The sequence below is a fragment of the Planococcus citri genome, chromosome 3 (assembly GCF_950023065.1).
Source record: "Planococcus citri chromosome 3, ihPlaCitr1.1, whole genome shotgun sequence".
NCBI lineage: Eukaryota > Metazoa > Arthropoda > Insecta > Hemiptera > Pseudococcidae > Planococcus > Planococcus citri.
Genome location: NC_088679.1, coordinates 10,977,982 through 11,004,329, shown reverse-complemented (window position 1 = coordinate 11,004,329; position 26,348 = coordinate 10,977,982). Strand labels below are relative to the sequence as shown.

Sequence of the window (26,348 nt, the reverse complement as noted above, 5' to 3'; positions counted from 1 at the left end):
TGAATCATATCTCTACTCCAATTTTTATCACCTAAGAAACCATCAAGTACCGCAATTCATAATTATTCGCATCCATTCGTCGATTTCCACAACATAAAAAAACACACTAATATTAACCCAAGTTATTACAAGCAAGAGGAAAAAAAGGTCCATCTAACACTTTCGAGCAAACAAACCTGCATCATCTCAAGAGATCCCGATCACTTTACTCGTTCACCGCTATATTATGATCTCGCTATGAACTTCTCTCTCACCGCTGCCGTGAAAATTCACTCCAGTGAGGAAAGATGAAAAAAACATGCGAATAAAGAACAAATAAAAACAATGAACCATGAACGATATCTATCAAGTGCCCTTCTGTTTAAATAATAACGTAGGTAATTGATGATTTACGTAATTTCACGATTAAGTACAACAGTACGAGTACATAGAAAAAGAGTACGAGAGTGAGAAAGAGAAAGAGTCAGAACCGCAGCCATAAGATCATGTCAGCGCATAGGTACCTATAGGTAAGACCTGGTGTGAAACAGCGCGAATAAATTACTCGAGATTTATTCAATTATCGAGATAAAAGATAGATAAAACGATTATATGTATACCTAAGTTAGTATGTAAATAAATATTAATAAGAATACGTATTTAATAAAATATCAAACTGACGAGTAATTCGAGCAAAATAGCCATTCGTATGTTACTATAGTCATTTACCTACTCTACTATACTAGAATCGTAATAGATCTCGTCATTTGACGACTGACTGACCGACCGACTGACGTATGCAGATAATAAAAATCAAGTCGGAGAAATGTTACAAAACGCACATAATCAAGAGCAATTATGGTCTAGAACAATGGCCAATAATACGAATACAATTACCGATTCGTTTTTATAGGTAGCATAAAATTCGCAATAATGAGAAAAATAATATTATCAATTTATCCAGCAGAGCAGAGACGTGCCGAAGGGGGGTTAGAGGGTGTTTCATCCACCCCCTTCCCCCACAGAAAAATTTGGCAAAAGGTTGAGAATTTTTGGGATACATTGGATCATTCGAACCACATCTGGCCAATTGGCTGAAAAAATCTGTGGGGAAAGGAGGAAGGCAAATCTGAGGTAAAAATTTGAGAAAATTTCGGTCTCCACCCTCCCCCACCCCCTCACACCTCAAGAGACATCTTTTCGTCACGCCTCAGCAGCAGAGTCGCAGAGACGAGATGTACCTAGTAAGGTCTATACAAAACTTTACCGTTTTGAAATTTATTGTTTTTTTATCGGTCGTTGTCTCATTATTGGTAGGTCTAGAGAAGACATTACGTGTTGTAGACCAAGTCGATAGTCGAAGGAGGAAGAATCAGGCCCATAAGATCAATTGCATGGACCAATGATGCGAAGCGGTCCAACAAAAGGCGAAGTACAGTATATTATAAAGAAAAACTATCTGGCTCGTTTGATCGACTGACCAAAACACAATTTGTATAATATAATTCATTAACCAAATTCTCCGTTATATCGAAGTACCTACTCGTATACTACTAAAAATATACAGCATTGGCAGTTTGGTGGAGGGGAGGGGGAGGACATCGATGTTTCTGTGTAAGTAGTTAAAGCAATTACCGTAACTTAGATTAAGTTTGCTTTGCTTCGAGTATTAGTGATGAGAGGCTGCTCTCATGTAGATAAGATACTTTTAAGGTGTACCTGTGTTTACTGTTTAATATGAACTATGTCGCCTAAGCTATTACGTGTTTTTTTTTCTCTCTTTCTCTACTCATCTGTCGTATATACCGTTTTGTTAGTGTTAGCTGGTTACAATGATAAAAAAAAAGTAATCAAAATGATGTCACGATTTTGTAATAATAACACTCGTAGAATAGGTAGGTACTTCGATGGTCGGAATTATTGTACGGTCTTAGTTGGATGATGCACGGTTGTTGATGATGAGCTCGTTTTACAGGCTCATAGGCTCATCCGAATGATAAAATTAATTTTTATTTCAAATACGACACGTATTTGAACATCTTTGAAGTGTTTCTTTAGTTGTAATGATGTATAAAGAAAGGTAGGTATACGAGGTACGAGGTACATAGTATCGTTGACTGCGGTGTGGCGTTAGCGAAATAAGACTTTTGATTAAAAACTATGCAGGTACTTGTAGTGATGTAGAAGTACATTTATGATGCAGATTACCTGTAGACGCGTGCTGGATTGTGAAAACGATGAAGCGAATGGCGAGTTCCCATTCAGGAATTCAAATATGTAGCTATACGTAACGACTATGCAATCTTAATAACGACTATGCAAAACAGCGTATATAATTTCGTATTAGAAGGGAATATTCTCTATTATTTCGTATCAGTCGTGTGTGTGTAAACTTATTTATACTGGGTTATTGGCGTAGAAAATTTGGTTTTTATTTATACTGATTTACTTATTCGCCATTTCTTTCTTTCTTTTATTTACATAGAACTTCTACAATTACCTAAGCGCTCTACGTTGTTTGCAAAAAAATTCGTTTCTTTGTACTTGGAAAAAAGTTTGGTAAAAATTGTCATAATTCAAAATTTTAGCTGCCCAGTTTGATTTCTTGATTTATGGTGAATTTTTTAAAATATCGAAATATTTGACCCAAAAATTGAAGAGGAATATCATAAAATTACCGATCTGGATGTTTTCCCAATTTTAAAATATGTTCTTACAATTTACATGCTCATTGCTCACAAAAGAGATACCGATTTTGAATGACAGAAAAGTTCTGGATGTAACTTTCATATGTATCATTTTTTGAATTTTAATAAATTTTCTAAAATTTTAATTTGGTTTATCTTTTTAAAAAGTCAAAATTTTGAATATGCTAGAAATGTGAACTCTGAACTCTTGAACATCAATTTACATCTCATTTTTACCCTTCCAAATCAAATGGGGTAGCTGTTTCAAGTCATTTTAAAAGCTTCGGCTGATTTTTGGTTTAAAAAATTGCGCAAAAATACCGAAATAAATTTCAACACATAAAAACTCGAATTAATCGTATTTTTGATGTAATGATATACTCTTCCAGATAATTTGTATAAAATCATTTTCCAAAAACTTTGCTGTCACTTTAATAGTTCCCTTTCAGATTTTTTTACTTCTAAATGAGTTATACAATGCAGCTGGTTGTTCAAAATCTAAAATAAAATTTACATTTGAACTTCCTTTTATTACCTACGCTTTTTTTGTTTTAAAATGAGAGTTCAGGATATTACGCTCATCAGCATTAAAACGAGACTTTTGCTTATAGCGTGCTTTTAACGCTCTTTTTTCAGTCCCTTGAAGAGCGTTATAACGAGCTTTTACTGTATCTAGGTACAGTAGTCCCCGCTTAATGTAGTCGCGGTTAATAGAATAATTCGGATAATGGAATCAAAATGGGTTGGGACGGAACGCTTGCGTCTTCTTACATGTAAATTTTATCGCTTATTGTACTTAGTAATTTTAGTGAAAAAGAGCATTGAGTTTGGTTAATAGAATTGATTAATCTTCAAAAGTTGGAGAAAAACACAGAAATTTGACAAAATTTAACAAAAAGTGGATGAAAAAGACACGTTTTAAACGTGTTAAAATGGCAGAAAAACACAAAATGAAAATTATTTTGTAATGAGTGAAAATTGGCAAAACAGATGATGAAAATTATTGTAAAATTTTATAAAAATTGAGCATAAAATTTTTTAAAACATAGGTATTAAAAGACAAAAAGTACTGAAATTGACTCCTAAAAACATCAAAAAGTGATGAAATTTCAACAGAATTTGGAATTTGGAATTTTGTGTGTTTTTATCCTTCAGCTTTCTCTGGTTTATAATACCTATGTAGAATGAAACATACCCAGTCCCAACTCGATTCTAATAAATAAGTACTTTCGAGTAGAAATTGGGTTGTTTGTGAAAATGATGGAAATTATGCTGAAGGTAGTCCAAGCTTAATGTTTATGACTTTATGACTGAGGGAAAGCTCAAATACGAGTAGGATTTTCATAGTATGAGGTTTTATTGCTATACTTAATCAAAGATACAAGATACATATTTTGAAATTTTTTCTGCGTTTTTTTATTGGACCGCTTATTAGAATATCCCGGTTAATAGAATTAAAAGTACCTCAGCCCAAACCGATTCCATTAAGCGGGGACTACCTACTGTATATGAAATCATCAAAAATGAAACACTTGGGAAAATTTTTGAATACATGCAGGTACATAGGTATTATGAAGATGAAGAAGAAATGTGTGAAAAGTTCTTCCTATTCCCAATTTGTGTAGGTGTAGGGGCTTGTAATTTTGTCACCTTAAAGCTGAGACCGAGTATGCCCATGAAAAAATTGTCTCTTTCTTGCATTACTGATAAGACTCTGGGAAATTTGCATCTTGGTATAGTAAAAGTGCACCATGGAAGAAGCTAACTGATTATGATTATAGACACTGCAACTGAGCCCTCTGGGAAGACATCAACCTGCAGACAACAGGGAAAAGGGACAGTAGTAATATTTTGTGTCATGCCAATTTCTCCCACTGGATGCTCTTGGCTGCACTGTACTTCAATCTGCAGGCATTGGTAGTGATATTTTGTGTAGTGCCAATTTCTCCCGCTTGGTGCTCTTGGTTGCGCTGTATTTTGTTCAAGAATTTGACAACAGCGCAGCCAAGAGCACCCAGTGGATGAATTTGGCATGACACACGTAGGGTAAGGTTGCCGAAATCGTACCAGCGCCCAAATCCTACCACCCCCCTCTATTGCAAAAACTATCCGCAAATAGCACTTTCTACTGATAAAATATGTTACTAGCTTGCATTTTGAGGCCCCTGATACCAATATTGGGCACATTGAATCATTGGTGTTTTTTTATCATGTTTTTTTTAGAAAAATTGCATCTTCCGTTAAAAAAACAGTCTGACCTGTTATGTAAGGTAATTGCGACAAAACAATTTTGAAAAGCTAAGTTACGTTTAATCCTCACAAAAGTATGTAATGTTACCTGCATTTAGAGATATTTATGAAAAATTTTTATCAACATCAACCTGAGTGAGAGAAGATTGATGTTAAAATATGTGAGTTGCTCAAATCGTACCATGATTTCAATACAGATATGTAATGTCATCGAATGTTGAGAAGAAAAAATATGGAAAATGGTCTGCTGAAGATATGGAAGGGCTCTTTGTAGGAATATATTGAAAATCAAATTGATTTGAACAAGTGCTGCTCTAAATGAATTGGTGGGTGCAGAAAGGGAACAAGTCACATTTTTGGAAATTTTTTTTTTCACGGATATAGGGGTTTCAAAGTACGGTGGATCGACTGGTGATGTCAGATTTCCGCAAAACTGCCGGGAAAGTGGTATTTGGGCGCAGAAAAAGGGCGGATCCGCATTTATGACTTTTTTGTAAAATTTTTTAAATTCCTTGAAACATAACTAACATTTTTGAGAAGACCATTTTTTGAAATTTAAGTTAATCTCTGAACTGAAAAATGATGAAAAAATTAACAACTTCGGCAAAAAGTCGTAGAACTCAAGGGGTTTTTGGTCAATTTAAACGAGATAGCAGTCTAAATGATGTACTTAGATGTAGAATCAAGCCCCATTTGTGCCCGAGCAATTTCAAAAAAAATTTTGTCGATTGGGTGCAGAAAGGGTCTAAGTCCCATTTGTTTAGGCAGCAACAGCGCCGACGCACGTGAATATTTTTTTTCCTAAACAGTGCTAAAAATTGTGTCTTGGGGTCCTCTTTCAATGACCTTAAGCATGTTTACCAAAAATTTTTGATTTTCAAATAAATCAGTTTTTTTGTTATTCCTGAAAAGTGCGAAAATGGACTTGTTCCCTTTCTGCACCCACCGATTCAAATATGAAATACCCAAGCCCACCTTTCTTTGACAATTTAGAAGCATTGTAAAAAGTGGATCAGATGAAGGAATGAAGGTCAAAAGGTGGGGGAAACATTATTTGGCCACACAGGGAAAATTAAAATTTGATTTTGAGGTGGTGGGAGGTCATAAGAGCTTTATTTCTATCAATTTCATTCATGGGTACGATTTGGGAAACTGGTGGTACAATTTAAGCAACTAGGTCCCTAAATTGTACCTTTTTAAGACTTTTGCGCGGATTCAAATAGCCCCTTTACTATTTGAGATGCGATTTTCATTTTTGCGTTCAAAGGTAGGCAAAAGACTAAAGTACAATTTGGTGCATGAATGGTTTCCAAAAAATAATTAGAGTGCAGCCCAGGTTGAAAAAACTAAAAAGTGGTACGATTTGGGCAACCTTACCCTAATTTAGCCAATATGGCTGATAGTTCAATGTCTTCCCCCAGGTCCAGTGTCTACATATACGTATAACTGATGTTCAATCAGTACTCAACAAACCCTTCTGAGCATATCTGAACCTTATCAGTGGTGCGTAAAATCATAGTTTTTTTTTATGGTTTCAGCTCTTAAGGTAACGATTTGTTAACTTATCTGTTTTGCTTTGTTAAAATTTTAGTATATTTTTGTTGAACTTTTGTTATATTTTTGTGAATTTTGCTATACTTTTGTTGAGATTTTGTCATTTTGTTGTTATATTTTTTGCTATTTGTTAAAATTTTTTTGTTAATTTAATTTCTGTATTGTTGACGTTAGAGGCCAAGACGCCGGATGTTAAATAACTACCTACACTTTTGATGATATTTATTAAGTTCTGCAAACTTGTACAAAAAATCCAGCATAGGCTTCAGGATGGCTTGAAATCGTCCCTGGTCCATTTGATTCACCAAATTTTAGCAATTCCTACTTCATTTTAACTGATTTTGATATTTTTCATTTACGCTGAATTTGATTATTAAAAAATTAACAAAAATATAAAAGGTTTCTGAAGCTTTTGAACCATTTTTTTAAACGAATTTTTGAAACATTTGATAATTTCAAAAAAGGGTGAGAGAAGGGGGATATCAGTTCGAAAGATTCAAACCCTTTCCTCAAGAATTTTACATAATTTGATTTTGGTGAAACCCTAATAAAAAAATAATAGAACTTCAAAAAATCGAAAATTTGAGGAGCAAAGCCTTTCCTTGGAGAATCTTGATTGAATGTTTTTAAGGCTCAAGTTTCCACCCCTTCCAACCTGTCACCATCTGTAATACTCATTTTAAAAACATCCTTGACACGTTGAAAAATGCCAATACACCATCCTTGCTTCTTGCAACATCTCATCAAAAGCTACTTTTCATAAACACATTTGGTAACATATCACAGCCATCTTGAAGGTTTCAATACCGCAATATGAGTACTCAGCTACTCAGCACTCAGATCTTTAATAAATCAGACGTAGCAAGTATATTCGTTTGTCTAATGTAGTGCCGACAGTCAACGATCTGCATCGAAATATATGTAATTAATTCGGCAACGAGAACGAATCTGGCTGAGATACCATTTAAAATGATAATTCACGAACACGTCATCTATAACTAGGTAGGTACCATTGGTATACTTAGATCCGTAAGGTATGCACATTAATGAATAGACAATATGACATCATAGAAAAAGGCCATCTCTATCTAGTAGAATACCTGAGCATAGAAACACCTCGGGTTTAATAAATTTGACCCGGTTAAATATTTATACGAGTACAACTTTTACAAGAACCCAACCCTATATACGCGAGTATCATCTTTAAGCCATCAGTTATTGCATAATTTGAATTGTGCAAGTTGTAATAGTTAAGAAAGTTTAATAAATTCGATTAACGAGGAAAAAAAATCTTACTTACCGCCGATTAAAAAAGTATCAATCGTATAGGTAAATAAGTAGAAGTACTCGTTCGCGAATGCACATGAGGCATCGCCATAGGCGTATTTGTTGTTAAATAATCGCAATAATGAGCGTAATTTTATCTAGGAAGAAAAACGTGTCGCTTACCGGAAAATCGACGATTTGTTCCAGCGAATACTTGGCTGCACCTTGTCGTAATCGACATATATTTACAAAATTCTCGTCTTCAGATTTCTTCTGTCGGATTATCCTGTAATAATGAGCATAAGAGATCAGAATTATAAGAACCCAGCTCTCAACAGAAGTAGGTATGGGTAAGTCTACCTAGTACATATAAAAATGCTAAAAATAATTTTTCACGATTCCAATCCAATCGGACATGACAGTATGAGTATATTAAATATGAAAAATAAATATAAAACATACAGCTGCGGGCGAATTTCGTAGAAATGATCGGTGTAATATACCTTCTATACATATTGATTGATATCGAACATACTTATCATTTTCGAGGGCACGTATTGACACAAATAATTCTAATCGGGTTAAAAATTAAAATTTCTGAATGTTTTTTTTTTTTGCGAAGAGAATATAAACTAGCAAAGCAGGTTTGCCAACCTGTACAGCTTGTATAAATAAAGACAAGAGAAAAAAATGCAGTTTTGCGGAATACGTATATTGGTCCGCTGCAACAGGTTGCAGGTTGCAGTCATCGGTGTTTCTTAATCGTAGGTAGGTGCACGAGAAAAGTGCAAGTAATACGCGTCAATTACATTTGTCATTATTTAAATACACGTTTTATCTAGTGGGTTGTTTAATAGAGATATCTATCTCGTGGATTAATGACGGTAGAAATTTCTTAGATGAAGAAAACTGACCATATAGAAGAGGGTGTTTAGGTAAAAGGTAGTTAGTTGATGATACTGTTTTGTAATCTTTAATTGGTCGAAACTCCTGAAAAGTATTTTAAAAATTGAATAAATTGGGCTAAAAAAATTCAATTTTTGAGTAAAAAATTTCCAAAATGATTATTTTGAGCAGGTGTAGGTATGCTGTTGTTTTTTGCCATTTTTTTCTATACGATAGAAATTTTTACTCATTAAATATTATTTTCGAGGATTTGGGAATTTTTTAGAATTTAATTGAGACATAATTGGTGATAAAAATGAAATTATTTCTCTTCTCCTCATAAAGCGTAAACTTACCTCTTGAAAGTTCTGTAATTTTCCAAATAATCGTCGTACTCTGTCCATAATTTGTCGTTGAAAATGCAACCTAAAAATTGAATTGAAAATTCACACTATTTAGACTCAAACAAGATATCAGACCTAAGTGTAGGTCAATTAGATACAATATACGACGCTCGAGCAAATGTATTCTCATAATATTTAGATGTGGTATTGATTGATAATGTATGTCATCGACCTTTTAGTTAACCTAGACGACTACTCTAATGCAAACTAAGGCCACTGGTTTTGTCGCCAACTCTGTGGATTTCAAATTAGAAACAAACGCATCTGCGCATGTCTCAGGAATTGATGCTTGTGAACAGTAAACGGAAACACCACCAGCACCCCCACTTCCACCACTAATCCACGGACAACAAAATACACACACACGTTTCCTGAGACATGCGCAGATGCGTTTGTTTCTAATTTGAAATCAACAGAGTTGGCGACATAACCAGTGGGATAATTTTGCATATGAGTAGCCGTCTAGGTTAACTAAAAGGTCGATGATGTATGTACCAAGATATGATGCTAAAGAAGTATGCCTACTAAATTATGGAGAAATGCACCCTCCCCCCCCCCCCCCCCCGGTCGATCCTTCGGGACAACTTTATTCTTAAAGGGAGAGTCCTAAGGAACATAAAAAAAATCTTATAAAAATAATGTCTTCTGACAGCCATTTCCGGCTAGAAGCTTCATTTCTATCCAGCACCGCGAGATTTGACTGAAATTGGATCCAGATTTTCGACCAAAAATCCATATTCGATCTAAATTGAGTCAAAAAAGTAAGCAAGTTTTCCAACTCAGCGCCTTCAAATTAATAATAATAATCAATAAGGCACTTGATTTTCTAATTTTTTTGGAATTTTTGATAAAAATTGGGAGCTTTTGAGCTTCCCAAAAATACATACTGACAAAGAGATCCCGATGATCCTTGATCCCGTTATAAAAATTAGTTTATTATAAACAGATTGGATCAATGAAAGAGAATTTTTACCTTGAAAATTCAGTTTTGATCTTCTAAAATTTAATGTAATTGCTGATTTTAGATTATCATAGTCTGAGTCTGTTCTCTTTAAAACCCAGCAAACATCTTTGCTTCAAGTTGAACCCGTTTAAAATACCATTATGAGCCTTCAAAGTTTGACAATAATCTTGCAAGATATTGCAAATGCACGAAGATTATCTCCCCCCCCCCCCTCTTCATTCCCATCCCCGAGATTAGAACGGACACAAATTGATGCCATTCATTTTAAGTATTTTCAGTTTCTGATTGTAAGTTTAGTTTTTGATCTCATTTTTGGAGACTCAGACTTTATTTTCAGAGCTTTAGATATTACTTTTGGAGTTTTATATAGGTACTTATTTTTACTTCCAGTTTTCAATTTCATTTTCAAAGTTTTCGATTTTAATTTCAGTTTTTCATTCAATTTTCAGAATTTTTAATTTTATTTCAAATTTTTGACTTTTACGGAGTATTCGACTTTATTTTTAGAATTTTCACTTTTGTGTTGAATGTTCAGAATTTTCAATTTCACTTTCAGTTTTCAATTTTATTGAAACTTATTTACTAGTTTTTGATTCTACTCGTATTTCCAGTTTTTCATTCACTTACTTATTTTTCGGTTTTAAATTTCATTTGATGTTCAAAATTTTTTTTTAATAATTTTAATTTTCAGAATATTTTTACTTTACTTTTGGAATCTTAAATTTGAGTTCCAATTTTCGTTAAATTTTGTAAACTTTTCAATTTCATTTCCAGGTTTTCGATTTTTAATTTCCAAATTTCTGTGTCTTCTTCTATTTTTCATTCTATTTTTCATTTTTTGCTTTTGTTTTTATCTTCATAGTTTTCAGTTTCATTCTCAATTTTTAATTTCATTGTCAACCAATTTTTGACTCTATTTTCATTTTTAATCGCTTATTTTTCTCATTTTCTGAATTTTTAATTACATTCATTTTTAGAACTTTTAATTTAATTTTCAGTTTTTGAAGTCATTTTTCAGATTTTTGCTTCATTTTTCGGGATTTTCTTCAAAAATCCTAATTTCAATTTCAATTTCAATTTTCGATTATAATTGGCAATGTTACCTAATTTTTCTATTTTCAATTTGTAATTTTATGTAGGTACCTTACCTATCTATTTCAGAGTTTTTCGAGTTCATTTCTAGTTTTCAGTTTTCGAATTTTATTTATTCATTTTAGCTTTGTATGTTTACGATTTCATTTTCTGGGATTTCAGTTCTATTTCAGGTACAGAGTTTACAGGTTTCAATCTCATTTTTGGAGTGTTTTACTGTCTAGTTCATTTTTACGTAATTTCCAGAATTTCCTCTTTTTATTTCAGTTTTTCATTTTATTTGCAGAGTTATTGTCTCTACATATTTTCAATTTGTTATTTCATGTATTTCCAAAGTTTTTGGAGTTTGTTCTCAATTTTTCGTTATTTTTGAAAATTTCAACTTTATTTTATGTTTTTGATTTTATTTTCTAGGGTTTCAATTTTATTTACAGAGTTTTGATTTCATTTTTACTAATTTCATTTTCAGAATTTCCTTTTTCATTTTTTCAGAATTTTCAATTTTCATAACAGTTTTTCATTTCGCATTCGCAAAGCTATTGATTCTGTTTTTAATTTGTAAATTTGTGTACCTATATTTTTAGAGTTGTTGAGTTTGTTTTCAGTTATTTTATTTTCCAAATTGTCAATTTCATTTTCAGTTTTTATTATCATTTTTTTTTAAATTTTAAACTATTTTATTTTATGTTTTTGATTTAATTTTTTGGATTTTCCATTTTATTTACAGAGTTTTGATTTCATTTTCATTTTTATGTGAGTTCATTCTATCATTTTTTTTTCGCAATTCCTAATTTGATAAGTACAAAATTTCAGGTTTTTATTTTTTTTTGCGGTATTATTGATTTCATTTTTCAGTATTTGATTCTATTTCAGAATTCGGTTATATTTGGGAAATTTTCAACTTCATTTCGTGTTTTTGATTTTATTTTCCAAGGTTTCTATTCTGTATTTACAGAGTTTGGATTCTATTTTCAGTTTTTAATCTCATTTTCAGTTCCGTTTTATTTTTACTTTTTATTTCTCCAATTTTTCAATTTTATTTTCAGCTTTCATCCGAGTATTTTTCAAAATTTCGATTTCAATTTCAGTTTATGATTTTTCTAGCTAAGTTTTTCATTCCATTTTCAAATTTAGATCACGTCAAGTACCTACATTTCCAGAATTTTCAATCTCATTTCCAGATTTTCAATTTCATTTTGAGAATTTTCGATTTTATTTTCAGAACTTTCAATTTTCAATTCAAGTTTTTGAGTTTTTAGTTTCATTGTATGATACCATAAAACTGTTGATATTTGTTTATTTCATACCTACCTTCAAGGAGCAAATATTTAGATCGAGCAGAAAAAAATGCACGAAAGTTGAAAATCGAACCAAAATAATTTGGTCAGTTGGCTTAGTTTGGCTTAAATTCCAAGTTCATTGCAACCATCAAGTTTCCTCATTCGAGTATTCATTTTCCTGTAATAACCTTCAATAACTTTACATTCTCGAAATTAATTATTCGAAATTAATCTTCAATTAGCATTTTTATACACTCGACTCGACGTGTAACAATCGTATAAATGATTTTTAAAAATTCAATCTGTAGATACAGCAGCCATAAAGCTGTACTCTTTGATAATTTATATCCTCGGTAATTCCATAGGTTCACCTATAACTACCTATAACATCTCGTAAAGTACACACATAATATACATACAAGACATAGGTAAATGTATAAAAGGTATAGGTATAAGGTATACACTATACACCTAAGGTGCACATAGCTATATTATAGCTCTACGAATTTCAGATTTTATTTATCATTTGAAAGTCTATACGAGCAGCTTTCGATTTCTTAACAATCAACTTTTCCTTTCTATACGGCCCAAGATTAAAAAGAGACGAAGAAAAGAAAGAAATAAAGAAAGAAAGAAAGAAAGAAAAAAATAATAAAATAAAGTAAAAACCAGAATGTTGTTTTGCATGAACGCCCGAAGCTAGGTTGCAAGTTTAAAACAGTAAATCAAGGTTTACTTAATGGTACAAAACGACAACCTAATCTAGCATCGACATTGTATGAAATAGAAATTTTCTCAACATCTGTCTGCTCATCTCTTCCGGTGATCATGTGCTATTCCGTCGTTGCGATAGGTTATCTATTAATCATTTTAAATTAGCGATTATTCTGAAAATAAAATGAAAAAAAAAAATGGGAATAAACCAGACACGTACGGTTTCAAGTGGTCAGATCACTTTTACTAATACACGAGTAAGATATACACATATCCATTTTTTTTTTTTTTCAAAGCGGGAAATACTTTCATTCATTCCGGTGTAGGTCTGTTGTGTGGTCAATATAACAATGTAATTTTTACCTTTTTTGGAGCAACAAGTGTGGAAAACGATAATTACGCTTTTTTCCGCGCTCAAATGCATCGTCCGGTGTCTTTTGTCGGATCGCATTTGGCAATTTTATGTAATAGGGAAAGTTAACGGTTAAGTTGTTCCATTGTGTGACGATTTACGATTAAGTATCGCTAACATGTCCTCAGGGTGACGACAAGTATTTTCGTTTCTGCTATATACGTGATATGTAAATGTAATACATGTCGTATTATCTGCTTTTGCTGTCTTTGACGCCAATTTATACTCCGCAAATGAAAGTCTAAGCTGTGGGTACCCTTTGAAAACTCTTAGTACATTATTTGTTCGAGTCTTGTTAAACTTGACGGTATCCTTCCTCGTTTAATATCTTGATAAGGTGGTTTTTATTTACCTACGTACTCGATCGTATGGTTCGTAGTGTAATTTGAGGTTTTTGTTCGTGGTCATGGGTTCGATGAATTTTTTTTGCAGTTTAATGGAGGGATGAATTTTTAATTTTGATATCATTTGTATCAATATTTTCCAAAAAAAAAAAAAAAAAAAAAAAAATGGTTTCAAGTTCATGTCTGTGTGAGTGGATGATTCATATCGAATAATTTATTCATTTTTTTGAAAAAATAACAATGAAAGCGTGATTTGCTCCATTTGCCTTCTTTTCCAATTTTTTTTTTTTTTTTTTTTTTTTTTTAATGAAACGTGTGCCATGCTTTAGTTATCTTTGTTCTTTCTCACATTCACTTTTCTTTTTCAATTTTTTTTTTTTTTTTTTTTACAAAAAAAGAAACACTATTTTCTAACACTTTGCAAACACACAAGATGGAATAGAATAATACTATTATTGTACCTACCTACCTAGTAAGTACAGATATACGTGTATTTTACAAATGTACGCAACATATTCACATATTATACCTACTAAAATACCCCGAGGTTATTTTTATTAGCAGCAACTTTCTCTATTAACTGAAAGCTCGAAGCAAAGAGTTTTGTTTTATTAAGACTTACGGTTGTGGTCGAATTACGCGCGTGTTCACGCAGCTGCCATAGAGATACTTAACGTGCTAGTTGGGTGCGGCTTTGGCTTTTGCTTTTCTTATTGTTGATGTGCATCGAATATATGTACGTAGGTACTTATAGCTTACTCACTTACTCACATCACATACATATACATACCACAGTATACCTTATACCAATCGGAGATACCGAGCAGTAACAAATAATATAGCACGTTTGCAAATCTTCGTGAAACGTTACATTTATGAGGTATCAATTACGATAGTATCGTCAGACAGACAGCAACACGAGTATATTTGATCTGGAGTAGAGTAGAGTAGTGTTTTTTTTATTTTTTATTTTATTGATTTCAAGTATCTTCTTTCATCTAGTATAGAGGTACTATATACTTGCGTGAAATTTTCGAAATTATCTTTGCTTTGAAATGTGTAACTAACTAACGGAGGGAAAGTGGTTTCGTGGTCGCGTGACTTGGTACTTGGGAGTAGATGCTTACAGAATTCACCAAGGTGGTATGTGATGTCCTCGAAGATGAAATGTAAAAGCAGGAGTTACCAGATGAGGGCTGCTGAAGCTTGGATAGTACCGAGGTTATCTCGAGTATTTAGGTATGAAAATGTATCAAATTCGAATCTTTGTTCGTGTTTTGAGGGCATATAAAACCAAAAGGAAAATATATCAAATTATGATTTTGTTTACAATATTTTTCTGAGTCTGGATAGAGAAAAAAACTAATAAGGGTATTTTTAGAACTAGCACTCTCCGATTCAAACGAAATCAAGCTGAATCAAAAGAGCACATCTTAACACGACCTCCCTCCTCTGTAAAAATTTAGTACCACAGTTCACTTTTGTATTTCTGAAAAATTTTATGGAAATTTAAAAAATTTGAAAAAGCTGTTTAAGGACAATTTTTAAACATTTTTTTTTTTTTTTTTTTGAGCAAAGTGAATAATTCTTCTTTTCTTCAATTCAACTCCCATACATAAACAATCAACAACTACTAGTTTTGGGTCATTTAAAGCATTTGGAGCCTCCAGCGTTTTTTTAGTTTTCTCCAGAAATTTCAATTTGCTCTGGGGTGACCGAAAATGAACTTCAGAACTAAAACCTCCAATTTTGGATGACGCTTACAGAATCTTTTTTTTGTTTTTTGTTCACAAAAATAGGTTTCAAACGTTGGTACCTGCTAAAAATAGAACTTTAAAAGACTGGTTTTAACTATAAGTTGAATCAATTCAATTTCCTTTCATTTCAACACAATTTTCTTCAAAGAAATTAACATTTCATCTCATCGTGAAGTGAGTTTATGAAATGGTAAAAATAACCCATTAATCATCATTCCTGATAGGTAGGTAGGTCTAGGTACCTAAACATTTTTATTCATGTAGACGATTTTTCAAAAATATCACCACTGATAAGAAATTCACTCAAAGTATTCGATTTTGATGACAATGCAAATGCAGTTTTTGGAAACATCACGATTTTGGATTTAAAACCCCACAATCAAAATTTCAACTGCTTAAATTAATTTTTTCAATTTTTGGCAAATTTTTGAAAATTTAAAATGGCGATTTTCATGCATTTATTACCTATATTTTTTAAAGAGAAATTTGTTTCAAAATGATGAAAATCAATTTTGAAGCTAATATTGACTCTACTACACCAAATGGAATTCTCCCATTTCCAATCATTCTGGTTCTGAAGCCTCCAGAGCAATTTTTAACTTTTTCAGCATTTTGTATTTTTTTTTTAAATTGTCAAAATCTATTTGAATTGCCCAAAATTGGATTGTGACTTATCCTCATTCTTTTTCGACGAGTTCATCCACAATTAGAGCGATTTCCAATGTTCTGTTCATATAGAAAATATTTTTTGAATTTTTCGTGAATCGTTGTGTTTTACCTAAAACCAACCTAAACCCACCCCCCCCCCCCGGTTCAAGGGTCGTGTTTCTTAATAAACAAGTCCAAAAGGTCGACTAAAGCGACAAAATTGAAGGGCGGTAGTATTTTGAAAATTGCATCAATTTACTTGTAAGACCTGTCAATATTGTACTTGTAGTTTCTTTCACTTATTGCAAGTAAGATCCAACTAACAAAATAAATGTTCAGATCAATTGAAAAAAAAACCTGAAAGAGCATGTAAACACACAAGCTCTTCCAATTTCATTTTTTTTTTGAATTTTGGCGCCTTTTTGAAAATTCATGCTATACCAATACCTACCTATACCTACTTATTTTCAATGGAAAAAGTCAAAATGTGATAAAATTGATACAGAAGGCTAAACTTTGGTTTATGCTTTTATTTTTGATCTTCCAACTCGATTAGTGATAATTTTAAGCCTTTTTGGAGCATCTTTCTGAATTTGTAGATTTTTCATTTGTGCAAAAATTTTTCTAAAAAAGGGCAAAATCAGGCTCAACGTCTTTTCAACACAGAAAAATCGAAAAATCTGGTGGATGAAGACTCTAAAATGATATGAAACCACCACCCATCGATTTGAGAAGCCAAAAATTACACCTACCTAAATACCTTTCTACCATTCAATTCAACTTGATCAAATTTTGGTTTTCCCTCAGAAATTAAACTTCTGAATTTTTCAAGATACTAAAAATTTTAAAATGAAATTCATTACCTGAAAATTTGACTTTATGATATATTTTGTAAGTTCTTTCATTTTTTTTTTTTTTGCTTTTTTTTGTTCGAATCTTCTTTCTTGGATTGAACTTTGAAGGAGAAGGAAAGGATAAAAAAATGTTCGTCTAAAGTAGAACATACTGAAACACGGCCCTGCTGGGATTCGAATTTCACCCTTTCTGAATATTCTGAAGCCTTCAGTTGGATTTTTGATTTCTCCAGTATTTTTGAATTCTTTCAGAAGGCACGGAAATTCACTGAGATAGCTAAAAATCGAGTTCTGGCTTATTCTTCACTTGTTTAGCGAATTCATTCACGATTGGAGTCAGGAGTGATTCCAAGTAAGACATCTCAAATCTGTTTTTTGACCAAAAATTTTATGTTTTTCGAATTTTTCGTCTCGTAAAATACGCTGGTCAAAAAACTATACTTAAGGTGTCCATCTTAAAATCACCCTAGAGTCAGACCTTAGATGTGGATAAATTCGTTCAGGTTAATAAGAGACAAAAATTCGATTTTTAGTTGCCTAAGTTGAGTAATTTTTGAATCTTCTCAAGATGGAAAAGTTTTCAAAATTCAAAAAATAGTTTTTTTTGACGATTTTTTCTTCTCAAAAAACTAAAATTTTGATGGAACACTCACATAATATCTTCACAATCGAACTGGATCTGGGTCAGTTTGGTAATTTTTCCATAGTTTCATAAATTCTATTGAAAAAATTGGGAACCTATTCACACGCCATTTTGAGTGAGAAGCCCTGACAGTCCTTTCAGATGACCTACTGGGCAAACTAGTAAGCTTCATGTTTGGGTAAGTACCAAATCAAAGCAGGTGGTCGAATTTTAGATCGTGATGGAGGAGGGGGGGGGGAGAAACAGATCGAGAGTTTGATTTCAAGGCTGGTGTAGAAATGTCCCAAAATTAAAACGTAGATATTAAGATAATTTTGGACCATTGATAATTTTTCGTGATTAAAATTGAGATTTTTTTTCAATTTCTGTTTGATGAATAATTTTCTTTTCAAAACTTTCTTCGAGCTAGGATTTTCAACATTGAAATTTGAATTCAATCATGTCCTCTTTATTTTAAACTAGGTATCGTAAAAAGTTACCAATGAGTATATGAAATGAATGGAGAGAACCAGGCAAATCATCTTTGGTTTTTGGTTAAATGAAATGAAGTCATTGAAATTCTCAATACCGCGTAGATACTCTCGTATCTAATTTCCAAAAGTAAATCTCTATCATTACTCGATAGCCGATCAGAAAAAAGTGATCCTTTTCGCAGGCTTCTCAATCCGGTTAATTTTATCCCCACTCTGGAAATTCTCCCATAGACTTACCTACATATATAGGTACAAGTATTAGATAAGCTTTTACTCTTACTTTACTCATATATAGGCCTATTTTCACGAGCAAATTACAAGGGAGCGGGTAAAAAGAAGACATACATCCTTGACCTTTCTTTCTAATTTTCATGGCAATATAATTAAATTATCATCAGTGGGCCTAAATTATAGGTTGGATTGCGGACCTGTTCTTCAATAATTCGAAAAACAGTCGGTAGGTATGTTTACAGACAGCTCTCATTACATTTATAATACTTATATACCTAATAAGCGAGATTATTTTCGAATTTATTTCTTAATTATCACACCAGAGTAACTATAATTTCCAAGTCTAACGTGTGTAAGAAGTTGAAAGAATGAAAGATGATCAACCTAGTGTATCTACAAAGTACCTACTGGAAGAGGTACCACCTCTCTTTAGTACGCTATATGGACGCGTTAAAAAGTGATAATTTATCTCGTTCGAAATGCCAAGCTATGGAATTCATAGTTAGACTATACGCGACCGTCGGAATAAATTAATTATAAATTTTAATTATTCGACTGTTTCTCCTAGTTTATATTTCTTATTCCATCGAGATTTTTAAAAAAATGCGTGTACAGTTAATCTCGTTATAGGTTAGATGATTTAATTCGTTCGTCAAAAAAATTAGACGCTTTGTTGATTACCATTTTATAACGTTGCGTAGCAGAGGCTTGGTAGGTATTTTGAAATTTCAAATTTGTTTTTATTTATAACATCCATCATAGTGTTGGAGGAAATCTCTTGGCCTACCTTTTTTTTTTCCTACTGGTCTGATGAACTTTCATATATGATCACGCTATCCGATCAATATGATGACTGGTGCGGGTTTTTTGAATAAATATTTTTAAGTTTTGCTCTCGCTAGAATGGGCACACAATACTATAGGTAGACGTCGCGTCGCGTATTATCAAGTCGATGATTCTTACTGCCCCTCATCCCCCTCCCTAACCACTGGTACTTCTGTCGACTATGCCTAAGACTAGGTACGTATAAGAGATCGATTTTTATTTATGAAATATGAGACTGACCGCTCGTGATAAAGCAGATGTTAATCATATAAAAGGATAACTAGAATAATGATTTGTGAGGCATTCTAACTGCATGATATCTACGAGTATAAGGCTATATGTATAGCATATAGGTAGAGGTACTGTATATGCTTATGCAGCTAGTGCCTACGTGCAACAGGTTTTTAAATAGGTGGAACGAGACGAAATGAAAAAAAAAAGTAAAATTTCCTTTAACAAGGGTTGCTCTTCGTCGCTATATACAGATAACGTTTCACATTTGTAATAATACCCAGGGTTGAACTGGTTTTTGTATTCTTGCCTGTATCATTAAAATCATTATTGAAGAAGCAAATTACAGGTTATACAATAAAATAGTCTACGGCATTTTTCAAATTCACCGTAAAAATCATTTACCTACAAAATAACATCACATAAATGGAAATCGACGGACTATTGCATTTTATGGTAAAACTATATTATATTCTTAGCTATAGTTATATGCATGTAAGAAGTTACCTAATGTCGTAAAATTTATTCGGTAATGTGCATTTTGGTACCTCTATATTAATCGTAGATATACCTAGATATAGGAATTCACGTAGTAGGTTGAAGTATTGTAAGTATAGTTTCGGGTGCAGTGATTTTAAGATTTTTTATTATATTTTATTCACCCACTGTGATCAGATTTTATAACTTTGAGTTGGTTGTATGTTGGCTCCTTCTGTTACGTCAGGTGTATTTTATTAGATCTTGCGATAATGATGATATTAAAAGGAAATCACTCGAAGAAATACCTGTTTTGATTTTCAATGGGAATACAATTTTTGAAAAAAAAACATGATCTCAAACCCCCATAACTGGAGGACTAATCTGAGGAATTTTTGGAGGAACACAAATTGAAAATTGTTATCAGTTCCCTTTCGATTCAATAGTCTGCCTCATTTCTCCCTCTCCATTCAAAAAAACATATTTTCGTTTTCTGTAATTTCGAAATGAAGGGTCGGAGGGAAAAAAGTGACTGAACTAAAATTATTTTACGCAAAATTTCCTACAAGCATGACCAATTCAGTTAAAATATATTTTTAACTTTTTGATAAATTTTTAAAAATCAAATTCAGGCCAAAAATGAGAAAAAAAATCAAAATTTTACCAAATTGAGCTATATAGAGCTGAAATTTGGGTATACTCTATTTTCAACCCGCCAAATCGATTGAAAACGATTTCAACTCGTTTTGAGCAGTTCTGGAGCCTCCAGCACATTTTTGAAACTTGCAATTCTCACCAAATTTTATCAAATGAAGTTGGAAAGCGGAAATTCATTCTGTAAACTAATTTTAATACGCTATGAAGTCGACTGTAAGTAGATTTCAAGCCGTTTTGTAGCCTTCAGCGAGTTTTTGGAAATTACTGGAGCCTCCAGTAAATTTTTGAAACTCGCAATTTCTACAAAATTTCATCAAATGGAGTTGAAAAGCCGAAAGTTGATTCGGATAGATTTTGTGGCATTTTTTTTTTTAAAACAGCAGTTTCTAAAAATCTGCTGGAGGCTCCAAAACGGATTGAAACTGCCTGCGATCCACCTCAGAGTAATGTCAAAAATGGAGGTGTCCCTGTTTGGTAAAATTGTATGGAAATTTTCAGCATTGAAAAATCTGCTGGTGGCTCCGGTAATTTCCAAAAAGTCGCTGGAGGCTCTAAAACGACTTGAAATCTATGATTAGTCGACTGCATAGCAATTGAAATTGGTTTACAGAATGAATTTTAGCTTTCCAACCGCTTTTGATGAAATTTTGTGGGAAGTTCAAGTTTCAAAAATCTGCCGGAGGCTCCAGAACTACTTAAAATGGTTTGAAATAGTTTCTAATCGATTTGGATGGTCGAAAATAGGATATGTTTCAAATTTCATCCTTCTAAATCAATTTGGTGAAATTTTGATTTTTTTCTCATGTTTGGCCTAAATTTGATTCTCAAAAATTTACCAAAACTTTAGAAAAATACACTTTTGCACTTGAAATTTTGACTGCTGATGAATTTTTGCACGCTCTTTCGATCTAGCTTTGTCTTTTTCTAAAAATTTCGTTCGAGTTTTATGTCGGAAAGCAAAATCTGCGATTTCGGCGGACTTATCAATTAAAATAGCCGCCATTTTGTTAGCAAAGCCACATCAAAGTTTCTGAAACGAATGTTGAGAACGAGAGTGAAGATGATGGTGGTAATACAGATGACATGGAGTCTGTTGCTTAAGTGCTAACATATACATACTTTGAATTAAAAATTCGCCACCCTCCCCCCCCCTCCCTCACCCTAAAAGACTGAAATTGCAATTTCGCGACGAACAACTGAACTGGTCAATTAGTTCAATAATTTTTTTTCCGACCTTCATTTCGGCGCGATATAGCCGAAAAACGTAGATTGACAAAGGTTAATGACCTCTTGCGGGGGTTGCAGACAAGTTGCGGTGTGCAACTTTGGTCAAAATATTTTCGAGTCTACTGTGAATCAAAATCACGTTTTAAATCGTCGATTTTCATTTTTTAAAACAATTTTCATAAAATTGACAACTTTATCCCCTCCTTAGTAAGGGTGAAATCGCCATTTTGAGAAATGCTGAACTGGTCACGCTGATAGGAAATTTTGCGTAGAACAATTTTTGTTCAAACATTTTCCCTCTCGGACCCTTTATTTCGGCGATACAGCCGAAAAACCTGTATCGGCAAAGGTTAATGACCTCTTGCGGAGATAACGGTAAAGTTGCGGGGTGCAACTTTTGATGGGTTGTTTTAGAGACCAATCTGAACAAATAATGTGAAATTCAGCTTTTCCCTAATTTTTCCGAGGTTCGACTAAAAATTTTGCTAAAATGACTGCACCATCAAAAAATTTCTCACTTTCCACTTCTCAAAAAAAAAGTTAAATTTTTGGCTCCTTACCTCGCCCTTCATCCCTTCAACAAGAGCAAAATGTCTGAAAGTTGAAAAATTCTTTGGCTCGTATGTTCTCTTAGAGGACTCTCCATTGTTGTATTTATGACCAATTTTGGAGGAATTTTTGGAGGGTTCAGAGGAGCAAGCGATATAATAATACTTCAATTTTAATTTTATTTTTACAGTTTGACCAAAATTGGGTACACAGGACTTGGCCTCTCAAGGAATTTTGAGATCCTATTTTTGAAAATCAGTTTAGGTACCTACTGAAAATTTCAATGTGATTTTTTAAAAAGGTTTTAAGCAGTATCACGTTTTTCACTAGATAATAACGAAATTATCAAACATTTCAAATCATTTTTAAAAAGCCTTCAAAGTTCGAAAATTTCACAAAAAATCGTAAAAAAGTAAAAACTTACATAGGAATTTTCTTGGTGAGTATCTTGAAAAGGAAAGCTGTACTTTTAGTAAACCTAGACGGTTTCCAAATTTTAGGAAAATTTTGAAACGTTTGCAGGGCTTATCTATCCTTCAGAAAAAATCAAAATCTCACAATTTTAAAGTTTTCAGAATACATTTGAAAATAATTGTAGTTATTTGAAAGAAAAAAAAATTGAAATCTGACTGAAAGCTCCAGAATCAAAATTTGCTGAAAATCATGAACTTTCGTTTGGGAAGATCGATTTTAAGTTGAAAAAGTATTTCATAAATTTTTCCAAAAAGGGCTATACATATTTCAAAATTGCATAGGTCTTTCATATTTACAAAAAAATATCTGTCTTCATTCATTACAGCTGATAAAAAAACTCTAAAAATTGACTAAAAGTCAAAAAACCAATTCAAGAAGCTGAAATTTTGATTTTGAAAATTTTGGAATTCTAATTCTTTATTTTTTAAGTACATATTCAATTTTTGTTGAAATTTTGAGCCAGCGGTTTTAGGTAGAGTCCTTCAATTCTCCAATCCATCTTATATTAGAGAGATAAACTACACAAATGAATTCGAGATGGTACAATTTTTAGTTGATGTTTAATTAATTTTCAGACTGAAACTTGAATGACTCGGCAGCAGAGTTGAAGGTCAATTAATGGTGGTCTCGTTCAATTTTTTGATCACAAAAACATCCAATTCGTCGAAAAAAATTCAAACTTGAGAGCAATTTTTTTTAAATAAAAAATTGCTTCATTTTAAAAAGTTGAAATTTTTCCAACAATTTCAAAATTTCAACACGAGATTGGTAATTTTCATTTCTCAAACGCTCAACAGATTTTCCCTTTCCTCCCCAATCTCTTCGGTATCTTCAATCCTTGACATTTTTAAAAGACATTATAATTATGGGTAAATATAAAAGTCAGTTTTTTCTTCCTTTTCTTTGATTTTCCAAAGTAGGTAGGTATCCACTTGACACTGTGTAGGTGAAATTAAATTCAGCCATAATCTTGGGTATTTTTTTCCAGCATATTAATTCGGGAGGGAAAAATCCTTCGATCCTTTCTCTTTATACTTTGCAATTGATATTAATGAGAAATATAATAAGGTAAAATAAGTAAACGGTAAATGTATAGGTATGATTTTAAAACGTGCACAAGTCATAATTCAAGGATCAATGGGTATTAGTTCCGGGATTATTAGCAATATTTTCCTAACTTTGCGAAACATTAACCATTGTTCTACGAATTCAAGCGTAAACGATTTTAATTAATTTTTTTACTACATTAGATTGATATTTCCTACTGTTTGAATAATATTGAAAGCATGAAACTACACAGGCAGAATATTTAATCCACCTCGTTACGTTTTTATCAAACACGGTGGTTTTTGGGGGGAGGGAGTTTCGTAATCAATTAAAATTTGGCACAAAAAAAACGAAGGTATCCAAAAAACAATATTTTATCATCTGAAAATATTTCGAAATTATGATCAATGATGACTCGATGAAGTTAGATTTTGACTATATACCAATTGAAAATTCTCTCGACACCCTCGTCTCCCCTTCCCCTTCATCAAAACAGGAAACCATCATTTAGTAACCCTAATACCTACATACCTCGACAGATGAGACAACAATGTGCATTCAATCACGTTATCAAAACACCAATACAGGCAATATAGAGGCGCTGGCTTTTGACTCAGGACGTGTTAATTTTCTCCAGAATGCAATTGCCATTCGAATATTAATTCCGGAAAAGGTAAATAACTTTCTTAGTCGAGAATTCCGAGGTTGACAAGACAAAAGAATAGAACACAGGTACCGATTGTTAATACAAATGACAAACCTGCTGAACAAAAATGATCCATGAGTGGAATATTTCATGTTATGAATATTAACCGAACATTGTTCCATGTCCCAATGTACTGTACCATCCGACACAATCACATTTTTTTTACACTAACACTTTTTAAGAAAAAAAAAATGCCGCACGATGTGAAACGCAAATTATCGCCGTACGCACTTCGAACGAAATAAAATTCGAAACGAAAAAAAAAAAAAATGATGAAATAAAACACGCAGCTTAGCACTACACAAATTTCTAACCGGGAGATATCGAATGTCCAGCTGGGCATATAGTACCGACGACGCGGCGTTTAAGTTTTATGAATAAAAAACAGGTTGAACTTCACATTGCCGATTTAATAGTAGGGTTACTCAACAGTCCAGCTAAACGGTTCAGCTTTGATCTAATGTATGTAAGTGAACATGTAGTAATATGATAAGGTGTAGCTTTTTATTAGGCGGGTAGTAAATAAATTTTAACCGAAAAAAATTAAGTTACCTTGAAAAAAAAAGGAACATGGAGTAATTTAAACATTTTTCAAATATTTTTAAATCATGACTCACACAATGTGAAAGTTTTCTCTTTTTTTCCTTCTTTCCTTCTACTATATATTAAACTACAAGTAGTTACCTATAGTAGTCGCGTATTCTAGATTTTATATTTACGCATGTATATTTTGTGATACAGATCAAACGACAATGTTACAATAATTCAAATCCTAACTAGGCGGTACATGTTTATAAAATGGTCAAAATTTAGGTAAAATTTATATTTCTTCATTATTTTCACCCAAGTATATTTATTCCAAGACCAACCTAGGTATATTATGGATAACAACGTATAAGTATAGGTATCCCAATATATAAGTATTTCAAAGCGAAAGCGACACAGATGCTGAACCCTAATCATTAATCAACTGAATAATCGAAAGTATATGGGAGAAGTCCGCTGGTTTGGACTCTGGAGACTGGACCCATCTTATATACGTATATACATATACTGTATAACGGCTAAAAAATCCTTAAACTAACCATATTCAATGGTCACTTTCTATTATGCAATCGAGAAATAATTAATTTTATGATATGTCATCGCGAACCGAACCGTGTCTCCGACAATCCAGCTCCACTCCTCTAAACTTCTATGTACCATGATTATCAATGACAATGTCACTAATAGACATATTCAATGCGACTCGATTGCGACGTGTATTCCGAAAGTAAGATGTTTCTTTTTATTTATAATATTTTTTTATAAATAGTGGGATATTAACGATGGATTCTTACGTGCAGATATACCTACCAAATGGTGTATATATTTTGATGGAGTTTCTATCATGATATTTCATCTGAACTATAGAATCAAAGAAGTTGCCTAATCATTCGCACAGATTCATATTGTTGAAAAAGATTAGATAAGTAAGTATTGTGAAAAGGTCAAAAAAGACCATAAAAATAAATATTTTGTTTGAGTTTCCTAAATTTTTTAAAATTCATTAAAAATTCAAAAATGACTTTTAGCGTTGAAATTTTGTTATTTTTTTTTAATCCAGAGAGATGTTAGTTCAAAAAGTTCTCTTGCCTGTTGAAACGCTATAAAAATGACTAAAATTTGAAACAAACAGAAAAAAAATTCAACATCAATAGTCGAAACTTCTGTAAAAA

The 26,348-nt window shown here is 32.5% G+C and overlaps 1 protein-coding gene across 3 annotated transcripts in view; it reads right to left on the bottom strand.

The window, feature by feature from the left end:
- Positions 1 to 26,348, bottom strand: part of LOC135840860 (rho GTPase-activating protein 20-like) — a 363,692-nt gene that overhangs the window by 290,210 nt on the left and 47,134 nt on the right. Inside the window, exons 1-3 of one of the 3 annotated variants that reach the window (XM_065357590.1) lie at positions 24,685 to 24,721; positions 8,978 to 9,047; positions 7,920 to 8,022 (exon numbers count right to left, since the gene is read on the bottom strand). In XM_065357590.1, coding sequence (XP_065213662.1) covers positions 7,920 to 8,022; positions 8,978 to 9,047; positions 24,685 to 24,706 — 195 coding nt within the window. In that variant the 5' untranslated portion in view covers positions 24,707 to 24,721. Of the gene's footprint in view, positions 1 to 7,919; positions 8,023 to 8,977; positions 9,048 to 24,684; positions 24,861 to 26,348 lie in introns of those variants that run through there. The other 2 variants (XM_065357586.1, XM_065357591.1) reach the window with 2 other exon arrangements.